This window comes from Mixophyes fleayi, chromosome 7 (genome assembly GCF_038048845.1).
Source record: "Mixophyes fleayi isolate aMixFle1 chromosome 7, aMixFle1.hap1, whole genome shotgun sequence".
Taxonomy (NCBI): Eukaryota; Metazoa; Chordata; class Amphibia; order Anura; family Limnodynastidae; genus Mixophyes; species Mixophyes fleayi.
In genome coordinates this window covers 115,771,054-115,784,016 of record NC_134408.1, presented here as the reverse complement: position 1 = coordinate 115,784,016, position 12,963 = coordinate 115,771,054, and the positions used below count along the sequence as shown (strand labels likewise).

The 12,963-nt window shown below is 40.0% G+C and overlaps 1 protein-coding gene across 2 annotated transcripts in view; it reads left to right on the top strand.

Moving 5' to 3' along the window:
* COL6A2 (collagen type VI alpha 2 chain) overlaps positions 1-11,260 on the top strand; it is a 43,414-nt gene extending 32,154 nt beyond the window's left edge. The window contains exons 25-28 of one of the 2 annotated variants that reach the window (XM_075180456.1): positions 1,461-1,613; positions 2,954-3,406; positions 3,907-3,945; positions 9,747-11,260. In XM_075180456.1, the coding sequence (XP_075036557.1) occupies positions 1,461-1,613; positions 2,954-3,406; positions 3,907-3,945; positions 9,747-10,345 (1,244 nt within the window). In that variant the 3' untranslated portion in view covers positions 10,346-11,260. Of the gene's footprint in view, positions 1-1,460; positions 1,614-2,953; positions 3,407-3,906; positions 3,946-8,521; positions 9,245-9,746 lie in introns of those variants that run through there. The other variant, XM_075180457.1, reaches the window with a different exon arrangement.
* The last annotated feature ends 1,703 nt before the right edge of the window (positions 11,261-12,963 follow it).

The following is a 12,963-nucleotide window of genomic DNA, read 5'->3' as shown; positions in this document are numbered from 1 at the left end:
TCAGGATATAAGAAATAATAACACCCAAGGCGCTCTGACTTCTGCAATACTTGATAAATAGACTTCCCCATACCAAAAAACGCTGGCTAAACCCGTCACATATAGAGAGAAGCAAAAAACCCTGTCACTTGCAGGTAACATCTGTTTTTCACCATTTGACAAATCGGCCCTTTGGTTGGACATCACTACAACAGTGCAAACAATTGATATAATAAAATGAGATTCTATATGAAATTAATGGATCTCTGAGTTGGTAACCAGGGGCCTGATTCATTAAGGATCTTAACTTAAGAAACTTCCATGTTACAAAGCAAGGGGTGCAAATTAGTATTCTGTTTTGCACATAAGTTAAATACTGACTGTTTTTTCATGTAGCACTCAAATACTTCATATCTTATTTGTACACTGAAATTTAAAGTTGATATTTGTGTGCTACATGAAAAAACAGTCAGTATTTAACTTATGTGCAAAACAGAATACTAATTTGCACCCTTTGCATTGTAACATGGTTTTGTCCAGGAGACTGAAATAGGAAGTTTCTTAAGTTAAGAACCTTAATGAATCAGGCCCCAGGAGCTCATATACATATCTAAACTGGTTTATGTTTCCTGTATTAGAAACCTTAATTTTATTAACTGACTGACTCTGCTGCCTATTCTAGCAACTGTCTGACACCTGGGGGTAAATGTATGAACATGCGGGTTCTTCAACACCCGCGTGTTCAGCGTGTTCGGCGATTAAATTTCAAGCGGCGCTGCATTGTAAAGGGGTTTCCCTTTACAATGCAGTGCCGCTTGAAATTTAATCGCCGAACACGCTGAACACGCGGGTGTTGAAGAACCCGCATGTTCATACATTTACCCCCTGATGTCAAGCATGCCACGCTGCCAGATTGGGCATGATCAGCATGCATAGGACACGGCTATCATTTTACAGTGCTAGGCTGTTCTCCAACCCCTTCAAATACACAGGCAATTCTGAGTACACTACTGCTAGATGCACGCAGCTATCCGATCACACACAGAGAAGTCTGAAGAAGGACATACCTTGCTACAAAGTCCTGACTGAGCAGGACAGTCATCCAAAATCAGGACCGCACCTTCAGAATCAAAATCAATGGCAGACTGTCCTATTCTATACTTGTTCTTGCAGCTTTCACTACTTGTTGAAATATGGAATCTCACACCAGTCTCAAATTATGACATTTCTTGGAATACATCTGTACTCCTGGTAGCTTCTGACAAGAGTATTTTTCTTCCTGAACATCCATTGCACAATAGTGCATTAATTAAAATGCTGTAAACCTGAAATAACACTTAGACAGTGATCCTGTTATATATATTAATGTACACATTCTAGGTGTGTGATTTAATACCAGTGTATATATTCAGTGTCTTACTAACACACATTATATTGTACTGCATTGACATAGTCTTTCTCTCTCTCTCTTTCCTCATTAGACTGTGAGAAGCGTTGTGGCGCTCTGGATATTGTCTTTATCATTGACAGTTCTGAGAGTATCGGTTACACAAACTTTTCTCTGGAGAAGAACTTTGTCATCAATGTTGTGAGCAGACTGGGATCCATTGCCAAAGACCCAAATTCTGAAACAGGTAGGTTTATTACTTCAACTCAACGTACAACGTAACTCCCCAACATCTTGTTATATTGCATGAGGTTTCTTCTTCATACATCTTCTGATATTTATTTAGCTAGTTGCTGCATACATAGCCTGTTTCCTCCATACCTCTCATGTTGTGCATATACAACAAGTAGCAAATTGAATTTAGGTCAGAATGTTTCTTTCAAACTAGAACAAACGTCTTAACCTAGGCAGATCTAATGCTTGCCCCACACGGGCCAGTCCATGGCATCAGTACCAGACAGCAGAATCAGTGTCCTGATTTGATCACATGGAAGTAGGCTGAATATGTTTGCTGGTGCCAGATGGCAGATTCAGATACATACCGATGATGATGGCCACCAGCACTAGCTAAAGGCTTCTCATTGGATGACTGCAAATTCGCTCCTGATAGGTGCTTTTTTTTATTGTTCATGTATGTATTATATGATTTTGTGAGTAATTTTATTTTAAAATGTACACGAGAAGGAGTATTACACCTGCTGTATCTGAAAGGTATTTTTAATTTTATTCACACCTTATAGTGAATACATATGTCGCTATCAAAACAAATGGTTCAAAACATGAGCGTACATGTATCTTACGTATGTCTGACATAAGCCTGGTGCATATGCTATTGGTGCAGATCTGTACATATTTTGTGATTTTGCCTACTTTGCCTATGATTGCTGTTACAGTTTTTTTAGTGAACACATTTTACAAATGCGTTCAAACTCAGCATCAGACCCTTAGTGCATATTTGCACCTTTGAGCAATGCTTATAAATAACCCTCATTGTTGTTGGTGAAGCACAGTTTGTATAAAGTGCAGTGTGTATTTAAGTGCAGTAGGTTTAGTACACCAATCTATTGCTTTCAGGTGTCATCTTCCAGTCTGGCAAGCTTATTACTTAATGTGGGCAGCTTGCAGAGTTTGCTCCTATCCTTGGCTGCTCTTTATCACTGTTTCTGTTAATTCCTTGAGCAGTTCCCTGATTGGTTTTAACTTTCAATTAACTTGTGTCCATTTCAGAACAGGAGAAATACACAGAAACTGATAGGTTTACCTTGTATTAATAAAAATCACAAACTGCATAATATTTGCAATAACATAACCACTACAGAAGAACACAATACACTGTTTGAATGCCATTGTTTAAATTCAACATGGGCTTTTAATTTGGGTGCCAAACTGTACGATAGTGTCTCATGTTTTTGCTCAGTAGAGCAAATGTTATCACTATGTGACATTCTCCTTTTCACTTAGTAATGGTCCTTCCATCATTGGAGAGACTAGTTTTATTTAAATGTCTGGATGTTTTTTTTCCTGCAGGTGCTCGAGTTGGCGTTGTCCAGTACAGTCACGAGGGCACTTTTGAAGCCATTCAGCTAAATGACCCCCGCATTAACTCTCTGTCAAGCTTCAAGGAGGCAGTCAGACGTCTGGAATGGATTGCTGGAGGAACATGGACGCCATCCGCTTTGAAGTTTGCTTACGACAACCTGATCAAGGAGACGAGGCGTGACAAGGCCAAAGTTTTTGCTGTGGTGATCACAGATGGACGTCATGACCCAAGAGACCCCGATGATCGTCTGCAGTCACTCTGTGCTGGGAATGTTATAGTGAATGCTATTGGCATTGGTGACATGTTTAACAAAGAAGATGATGGTGAGACCCTTACCTCCATTGCCTGTGACAATAAGCAGCAAGTCCAGAAGATGAAACTGTTCTCTGAACTCGTAGCCGATGAGTTCATAGATGGCATGGAAGAACAACTGTGCCCAGGTACTTTGCATGTGTGTAAAATATATGACCTTTATATCATATATAAAATTAGATCAACAGACATGTACACATCTAAGATGAATTAAAACTATATATAGTTCTATTAAAGGGCTTACAGCAACGAACAAAAGTATTCATATTAATAGAACTTTTTTTGTAGTAAATGTGCATCCTGGTTTATGGATGTTTTTATGCTTTCCAAACAAATGATTGAAGGCAGATAATTGTAAAAGCAATACAAATGCTTAATATCATTTGTTAACTCAATTCTTCCTACTCTATCAAGTTAACTCTATATTTGTAATTCCCACATCTATAGACTTTTGGTTCATTCTTGCTCCAAAGTTAAATGTTTTAACTTCTGGTTAATCTTTGGAGCAAGAATGGACCAAAAGTTTATGGAACTGGGAATTACAAATATAGATATATAGCCTCAAATATAATTATACATCCTGACCTGAATTTATTAATTAACGCTTCACATTTTTTTATTCCTGCAGACCCCCAGATTGTGTGCCCGGACCTGCCATGTCAAACAGGTATTATTACTCATGTTATCATAGGTTTATAAGGCACCACCATGCTCTGTAGCACTGCACAGTAGGGAAAACAGGACATAAATAAAACAGGGATATACAAGTTAGACAAAGTGCATGCATACAAGAAAACAAATGGTGGGGAGGGTCCTGGAGTGGAGATTGGGACAGTTGTGAGGGTGCATTAGCTTGAATAGTATCGACTGGACTAGGGTAAGCTCTATTAAAGAGAGCATCTAAACATTTGATGGCTGTGGGAAAGTCTGATTGGACATGGTAGGGAATACCATAAGTGGGTAGCAGCATGGGAGAAGTCCCAGAGAAGAGGTGAAGGTCTGAGGTAGATCTAAGAGGTTGAGATGGAGACGTTTTTTATATGGGATTGAGATGTATGAAACAATTTTATTTTAAGGGCTTTGTAGATAAGAGTGAGTGGAAATGCCATCCTCAGTGGACCCAGTTGCTACTGAGGGGATTCCAGACCAGTGCTGTTAGCAGGGACAGTGACACTGCTGCTAAATTCATTGGAGCTGGTGTTGGTGCTGCCACAGTTGGTGTGGCTGGCTCTGGTGCTGGTATCGGAACAGTTTTCAGCAGCCTCATCATTGGTTATGCCAGAAACCCTTCCTTGAAACAGCAGCTGTTCTCATACGCCATCTTGGGATTCGCCCTGTCTGAAGCTATGGGTCTGATTTGTTTGATGGTTGCTTTCCTGATCTTATTTTGGAGGACAAAGGAAGCCAGTTTAGCAATTTCGAAAATGGTGCAGTAGATGTGGAGCATTGAAAGAGTAAGGCTGGGTACACACTGGAGGTTTCTCAGCCGATTATCTGGCCAATCACCCGATGAACGACTGCTCAGCCACATATCGCGTTATTGTGTATAATCACACTATGAACAACAATCGTTACAAAGTGCCGATTGCTGTTTCATTTGGTTGGTCATACTGTTTAACAATCTCATTCCAATCACCTTCCGATCATGTAGTGTGTATACACTCTCAATCACAGTCTCCATAGAGTTTTACAAGTAACGGGTGGAGCGATCAAAGGAACCATAACTGATTTAATGAGCCTTTCGCAGTTTCACTGAAGCTGATGAAATTTGTAAGGACAAGTAGATAGCTATAACCAGGCAGTTTTAATCAGTGTGACAGGAATAAATGAATGAGTGACTATTGTGCTGTCATTCTCTAAGCTTTGTCTTCGGTTACTGGATAGAGTGAACTGAGGGTGGATTTGGGAGTGTAGGTGAAGGTGGGTAGAGTGGATGGAGTGAGTGCAATTTGGCATGAGGATATATGGTGTCGACTTTGTCTTTGAAGGTGGCAAAATCATGGACTGTGAGGGAGGAAAGGGGGGAGGTGGTGCAGGTGGGCAGAGAAGCGAGTTGAAGGTTGGAGAGAGGCGATGTGGATTAGAACACTGGGTGGATATTTGAGTTTGAAGTATGTTTGTTTGGCGATTAAAAGGGTAGTGCTGTGAGATGAAACAATGAATTTATATTGGAGGAAATTTGAATAGGAACAAAATTTCCTCCAGCGGCGCTCAGTAATGTGGGAGCACTTTTGCAGGTAGCAGGTCTGTTTAGTGTGCCATGGTTGAGGTTTGGATGGTCGATGTCTGTATGTGGTGGCTGGAGCTGCATTGTACCACCTGATCCATCCATGTACAGACATGATCAGGTGGTAGACTAAGGAAAATATTTATGATTCCCGGTGCTTTGAAGTCATTTTGTAAAACAACAGTTTTATTAAAGGTAAAGCCCATGGGTTTTGTCTTTAATAAAGTTGCCGTTTGAAGAAAATGATTTCAAAACGTCAGGAATCGGCGATTCTACGGAACCGCTGCATAGTAAATATACCCCTAAGTAGCAGTTGAAGTCACATCAAACATTGACGAACACAAGGAATACAAGCATATCTTTAAACATGAGCCATGTGTCAATGTGTCACTCTTATGGTTTTCCCACATATTGTCCAATCTGTAGGAGGAGCTAAATTATATTATTGATGTTGAAGGTGTTTTTATCAATAATTGATGTGAAAGGTATTTTGTAAATAGATTATATAAAAGATGTTAACATGAACTCTCCATAATGTTAACTGTTAGTTATTACTCTTGAGTCTTCCTTCGCTCTCTTAGCTTTCATAGATAAATACATATATTTTTCACTCCAGAAAATAATATTTGTTTTCTGGCGCCAGGACTGGCCCATTCATTTTAGAAGAATAATTTGTCTTCTATTACCACCATCCGGGGATGGGATACTATTTCTGCCAGCAAATAGCTGACATGGAAGACGTATTTGCTTCGGTTAGAAGAGATTAATTTAGTTTATATAGTTTTACTTCAAGGGAAACATAGATGTAAATATAAGGCACAAGGAGTCATTTGTGAACTTGTCCCAAAAGTCTCACAAATGTTGTCATATTGACGCAAAAGTGTGCCTATTATTAAGGATCTGCACATAGGTGAGCGCAGGAAAATGTGGAGTCACCATATTTTGAATATCATCATCATCTATTTATATAGCGCCACTAATTCCACAGCGCTGTAGAGAGAACTCACTCACATCAGTCCCTGCCCCAATAGAGCTTACAGTCTAAATTCCCTTACATACACACACAGACACAGAGAGAGAGACTAGGGTCATTTTTTGATAGCAGCCAGTTAACCTACCAGTATGTTTTTGGAGTGTGGAAGGAAACTGGGGCACCCGGAGGAATCCGACGCAAACACGGGAAGAACATACAAACTCCACACAGATAGGATCATGGTCAGGAATCAAACTCATGACCCCAGTGCTGTGAGGCAGAAGTGCTAACAACTAAGCCACCGTGCTGCCCAGTATAGTGAGCCTGAGCCAATGGAATGAATTTCCTATGCATCAGGGGCAAACGCAGGATTTGTTGAGGGGGGGTTTCCACACCACGCTTCCAGTGGGAGTGACCAGCATACATGGGGGCGTGGCTATAATTTTAGAGAGTGCTTGGCTGCTCTCCAACTCTTTCAATCCCCATAATATACATGGGCAATGCTGCGTGCACTACTGTTAGGTGCGCACAGCTCTCCCTTTTCAAGCAGAGCTGTGTGAAGCGGGGGCAGGGTCCAGCCACCTCAATAATACAGTGCTCCAGGCCTGGATGGGGATTCCAGGCACTAGGAAACCCCCCCCCCCCCTCGGTTTGCCTATGTGCATATCATGCAAATGTATTATGTTCATGAGATCCATTGTTTCATTGTTAAATTCTATTTTATTTTATTTCAAATGTTTCTCTAGGGAGATAACATATCTCTATTTAAAACCAGCAATATATTTTTTTGCTATTGTGGCCAAATTCTTAAAGAACAGCTTTACACAAATACATTAGAATAAGGACTGTTTACAAACCACAAATGTGTAATTCTTCTATATGGACCTCATGCAGAGTTGGACATTTGTCAGTTTTTTTACTGCGCAAATTATGCATTTCTGTACCGCGCACGCAGAACAAGAACGCGTATGCATATATCTATATATAGATTTGGTCACATCTTACACTTACCACTCCATACACCTAGAAAGGCGGAATTGGGCTGGGAAGGGGGGGGGACAAACGTAGGCTGAGTACAGTAAGGGCTTGTTCATGTAATTGCATAACTGCAACACAATTAAATGAGGAAGCATCCATTTATACTCCTGTATAAATGCCCCCCCCCCCCCAAGTGACCTACTACAACTTCAGGCGACCCCTACATTAATTTTAACTTTACTGTTTTTGTTCTAAAGCACTGCATGGTTTAGTCCTAAATTAATCATAAGAGTGAAGGGAAAATATGTTACCTTTGTGTGTATGGAGGATTTTTAAATATTCGTTGAATTGCCAACTGAGCTTTTCCACAGAAGTGTAGCTGAAAGGTGCAACATGTGTCCTATTATAAGTATAGGACAAGACCTGATCTCCAGCACCTCCATGGTGGTGGAAAACAAAAATTATTTGGCAGTGTGAAAAAAGATCTGTGCCCTTCCACAGTGCAGGGAGCACTCTTGTAAAACTGCCTCATTCCACCACTTTATCCTGCAAAAATTGTTGTTGCTGCTAAAGTGGACGCACTAATGCAACTAATCCATACTCAAAAAAGAGTTGCCAAGTACGTCCAACTCTTCGTAACAGACATTGCAAACTTTTGCGCCACCCGTCATTTTAACCTGCAAACTAATGTGCTTTCCCATAAAACATTGTATTTCTACAAAAGTAGGCATTTGATGTCACAAAACGGCATTTGCAGGTTTGCAATTTTCTACTTCTTAATGACAGCAGACCTGGCGTACTGATGTGGAAAAGTGTTGTCTATCTTCTCGCTCCTGTCTCTATAATTCCATTGCATGTTGCCATGATCTGTCTATCCTGCCTGTGGTTCTGACCCTTATGAGGTCCAGGTTGTTAATATGTGTTAAAGTGGTCACCTCAGTACATAAGTGAGGAATGTTATAAATAGAGAAGAGACAGGAAGGACTGCTAGATGTTATAAGTCTAGTGATAATTGTCTCAGGGGAAAGGGAGCCCTGACCCTGTCCTTCTGACACTCACTTGCAGGTGGGAGGGGACATAACCCCGAAACAATCGTTAATTACGACCTTAATGAAGAGGGTTTGGAGATCGCCTTTCCTAAAACCTTACCTAACGTTGCTGAATTCCTTGAGTCCAAGAAGGCGAGTTCCGAGCACCCAACGCACACCCAGCTCATTGCTATGATGGTTTATACGGCTGAGAGAGCCAAGTTCTCTAATGGAGAGGAGAGGCAGAACTGGACCGAGCTGTTTGTTGATGCTTTTAGAATGGTTCACACAGACATTGTAGGAGATGCAAATGGACTGTTTGGAATTTGTTGAAGTAGTATGATCAACCCCCATTTAGCGTAGAAGCAATATGTTCCTGTTACAGGTTTAACAGGTATATATTATCAGGTTAATGAGTATGCACAATGTCAAACATAACAATAATATAAATTTACAAAGAATGCAGATATATAAACCTGGTTATCAGACAGGAAGCTGGCAGGGCCACAATATTCATAAAGCTCTATTGAAGATTTTGTTTTATAATTTATTCCAGCTATATAAAATATTATAAATTAGTGTAGTGCACATATTGGGTGGTAATAGTGGAGATTATTTATTTAATCCAGGAATTGGTTCCTGATATAACTTGAAACTATGTTGCATTTACAATTAAATCATATTAGTGATAAACTCAAGAGGTTCTGTTTGGGTAATTTTATTTTTATCATGTATAAAATAGTCTTAGGGGTATATTTACTAAACTGCGGGTTTGAAAAAGTGGAGATGTTGCCTATAGAAACCAATCAGAGTCTAGCTGTCATTTTGTAGAAAGTAATAGATAAATAGTAACTAGAATCTGATTGGTTGCTATAGGCAACAACTCCACTTTTTCAAACCAGCAGTTTAGAAAATCTAGCCCTTAATCTCTTAAACTGAGTGTTGCTTAGTCACAATCCTTCATTATATCCTTTCACTTTTTTCTCATATCTTTATTCCATAATGCTTTATGACATATTAATGTTTGCGCATGTATCTGTGTGAATGAGCACTGATCATGATTTGTTGCTAGTTTTAATATGCACAGAAATACAGTTGCAGCCCAATGTATTGTAGCATTCCATGAAATGTTGAGCTAAACTTGTAGCTAGTGCAATTGTGATAAAATCATCATTGTTCATTTTTTCTGCCGCCATCGATGTATAAGTAGTATGCAGACTTATTTAGTATATATATTGTGTATGTAAATCTTTCTCCCACAGAGCTTACAGTTGCGCAATGCACACAGAGACCGGTGGATCTTGTCTTCCTTCTGGATAGCTCTGAGCGAATTGGAAAACAAAACTTCCACCAAGCGGCAGGCTTTGTAGAGACAGTAGCTAGACGACTGACACTAGCAAGAAAGAATGATGACCCTGCTAATGTTCGTGTGGCACTGTTGCAGTATGGTGCGAAGGATCAGCAAGCCTTGGCATTCCCACTTAGCTTTAATATAACACAGATTTCCCAAGGTTTGGAACGTATCACTTACTATGACTCATCCTCCAGTATCGGAAGTGCCATCCTCTATGCCATCAACAACATCCTAAATGACAAGACCAGAGGTGCACGGGTATTTGCAGAGACATCCTTTGTCTTTATCACTGATGGTGTAACTGGTGTTGATGGTTTGGGGGAGGCTATCACTGCAATGAAAAAGGCTAATGTGGTCTCTACCTTGGTATCTGTGGGAAAAGACCTTGATATGCAGGTTCTGAAGCAACTTAGTTTAGGCGAGGGAGCAGCCATCTTTAAAGAAAATGATTATGCCAAATTGACCGAAAGCTCCTTTATGGACAGGTTTGTGCGCTGGGTCTGCTAAGCACAGGCCTAGATCTTTGAAGCAATGAGAATACACAGACCTTCCAAGATAACTCATATCACCAAGTGCACAATGTTCTACTCCTGAAATTCACACTTGTTTTTTTATTGCAATAACCAGTGAATAATTAGTTCAGTTTGTTTATATCAATTCATTGATTCAAACCAGATTAATGTAGTAGGGAAATAAGTGGGAAGTTGGAAACCTTGTGTATTGAGTAAATTTGGGCTGTGGTGGAAGATCTGTACATAAATCTCTTTAATTACTATGTTATCTTATTATGGAAAATTACTAGATACCATATACTAACATAGTAATTGGAGAACATTTTCTCATGTTTCTAAACATCATGAGCTGTGATTGACAAGAAGAAGTTCACACAGAAACAGAGTTAGGGACAGACACACAGATGCTTAAGAACATAGACAAGACTTAAAAAAATGGGGGTCATATTTCATCCAACTTGGATAGTAAAAAGCTCATGAATCATACAGACATAAAAGCATAATTAAGGAAAGATACACATAAATCTACACTCACTTTATGAAATTGGAATCTTTGGTGTTTTAATTTTATAATTAAAGGAAACATTTTTGAGTGTGACATAGGTCAGCTACTGTGCATCAGCACTCACAGTGTCACACTCAAATGTGGTCAGTGTCACACTAATGTGTCACTGAAGTGGTGCTAACTGCAGGCCACATTTCAGGGTGTCCTACATATTAAACCTGTGACAGGGGAGGGAAAGGGGCAATAGTTGGTCACATAAAATTGTATTTTTGTACATTGAAGAGAAAAGATCAGGCCCCGACAACAATTTGTTGTCAAATGAAGCAGTGACCCTGGAATTAGGGGTCTGTTGTTTCTTTGTCATGGAACATCCTGCTGTAACAACAATAAAATGTTCTCCTGTCATACAGTGTCTTATTTACTTATACAGAACTAAATAAATAAATGCTTTCCATAGACTACCGTAAAAGGAAAATATTTCCACTTACCATCTATACAATCGATACATTCAGGAACATTAAAGAAAATTTGTGCAAGGGAAAAGGGAGTGTGTTACCAATAGCAACCAATCAGATGTTAGATTTTTCTTGGGCACCAGTTTTCAGAAATATGTGAAAGTTGCATTGGAAGAGTGTTGACAGAAATAAAAGATTCTAGAGTGAATTTTTTGTAACATCAGTACACAATAAACATATATATAAACAGACAACATACAAATAAATGTTTTATTTCAGGGGTAATTTAGTTGTGCGCAACGTCCGAGTGAGTCTTGCGCAATGAAGATCTGCAGGATGTTACAGTACTAAACCATTGCTGATTTTTTTATCCCACTTCATAGAGGTGGAAGCAAAAATCTGCAATTTTTTACTTACTATAATATCCAGATGTGCTCCGGCAGGACTTCACGCATAACAGAATTCCCCACTTAGTGTTTGTTACAACCATTAAATTTATTCTTTATTCACCTTCTTACATGCTTGCATGAAGTTAGGCAGATATGAAATATTCAAGAGTATTATTGAAAGTGTGAACATCGCATGTATTAGCAACATCAAAAGACATTTTCTGTGACATCATCAAGCTAGGAAGTCTGGAAGTTTCATCATATCGGCTCTGAATGATCACATGACATCAATGTTAAAGAACCTTCAGTCCACACCAACAGAACATTTATAGAATGTCTAAGGCATTATATAAATGCCTCTTCACCACTTTTGACTCTGCTTCCCCCAGCTCTTTAGTCCACCTTCGCTGCTCTAAACCCCAACCTTGGCACAGCAAATTTACCTTATTCCTTCAAAAATGCACACTTACCGCCAAACACAACTGGAGGTAATCTTGTTCATCGGCAGACTTTCTTCGTTTCAAGTTCATCCTCTCATGCTATAGGTCTCCCTTGCTAAACAATCATTCTTCAAGTCTTTCATCTCTTCACAGTCTTCCAATCTCCGCTGCCTTTTTGCCACTTTCAACACACTCTTTTGCTCTCCCATTCTCCCTTATTGCCACTGACTATGCCTTCTTTTTCACGTCCAAAATTAAGGCACAAAATCTCCCATCACTTTTCTGCCACCCCTTCCACTCCACCCTCCTCTCCCTCCAGCCACCACCTCTTGTGCACATCCCGTCCCATTACTGGTGATTAAGCCTCACTCACCTTCTTTGCTCCTTGTCCCCCTCTGTCTGCTCCCACCTTGCTCAGCTCTTCAATCTGTCCCTCTCCACTTGAATCTTCCCCTCATCCCTTAAACATGCTCTTGTTTCACCCATTCTTCAAACCCAAATCTTGACCCCACCTCACTACCGCCCAATTTCTCTTCTCCCTTTGGCCTCTAAAATACTTGAACGGCTTAACTACAATTGTCCTAGCAGTTACCTCTCTGACAACTCCCTCCTTGATCCTCTCCAATCTGGCTTCTACCCTCTCCACTTCATAGAAACTGCCTTGACTAAAGTCACCGATGATCTTCTCTCAGCCAGATCCAAGGGCCATTTCTCCCTGTATATCCTGCTGGACTTCTGCAGCCTTTGACACCATGAATCACTCTCTCCTACTCCACACTCATCACACCATTGGCCTTTCTGACACTGTCTTTTCACGGTTTACC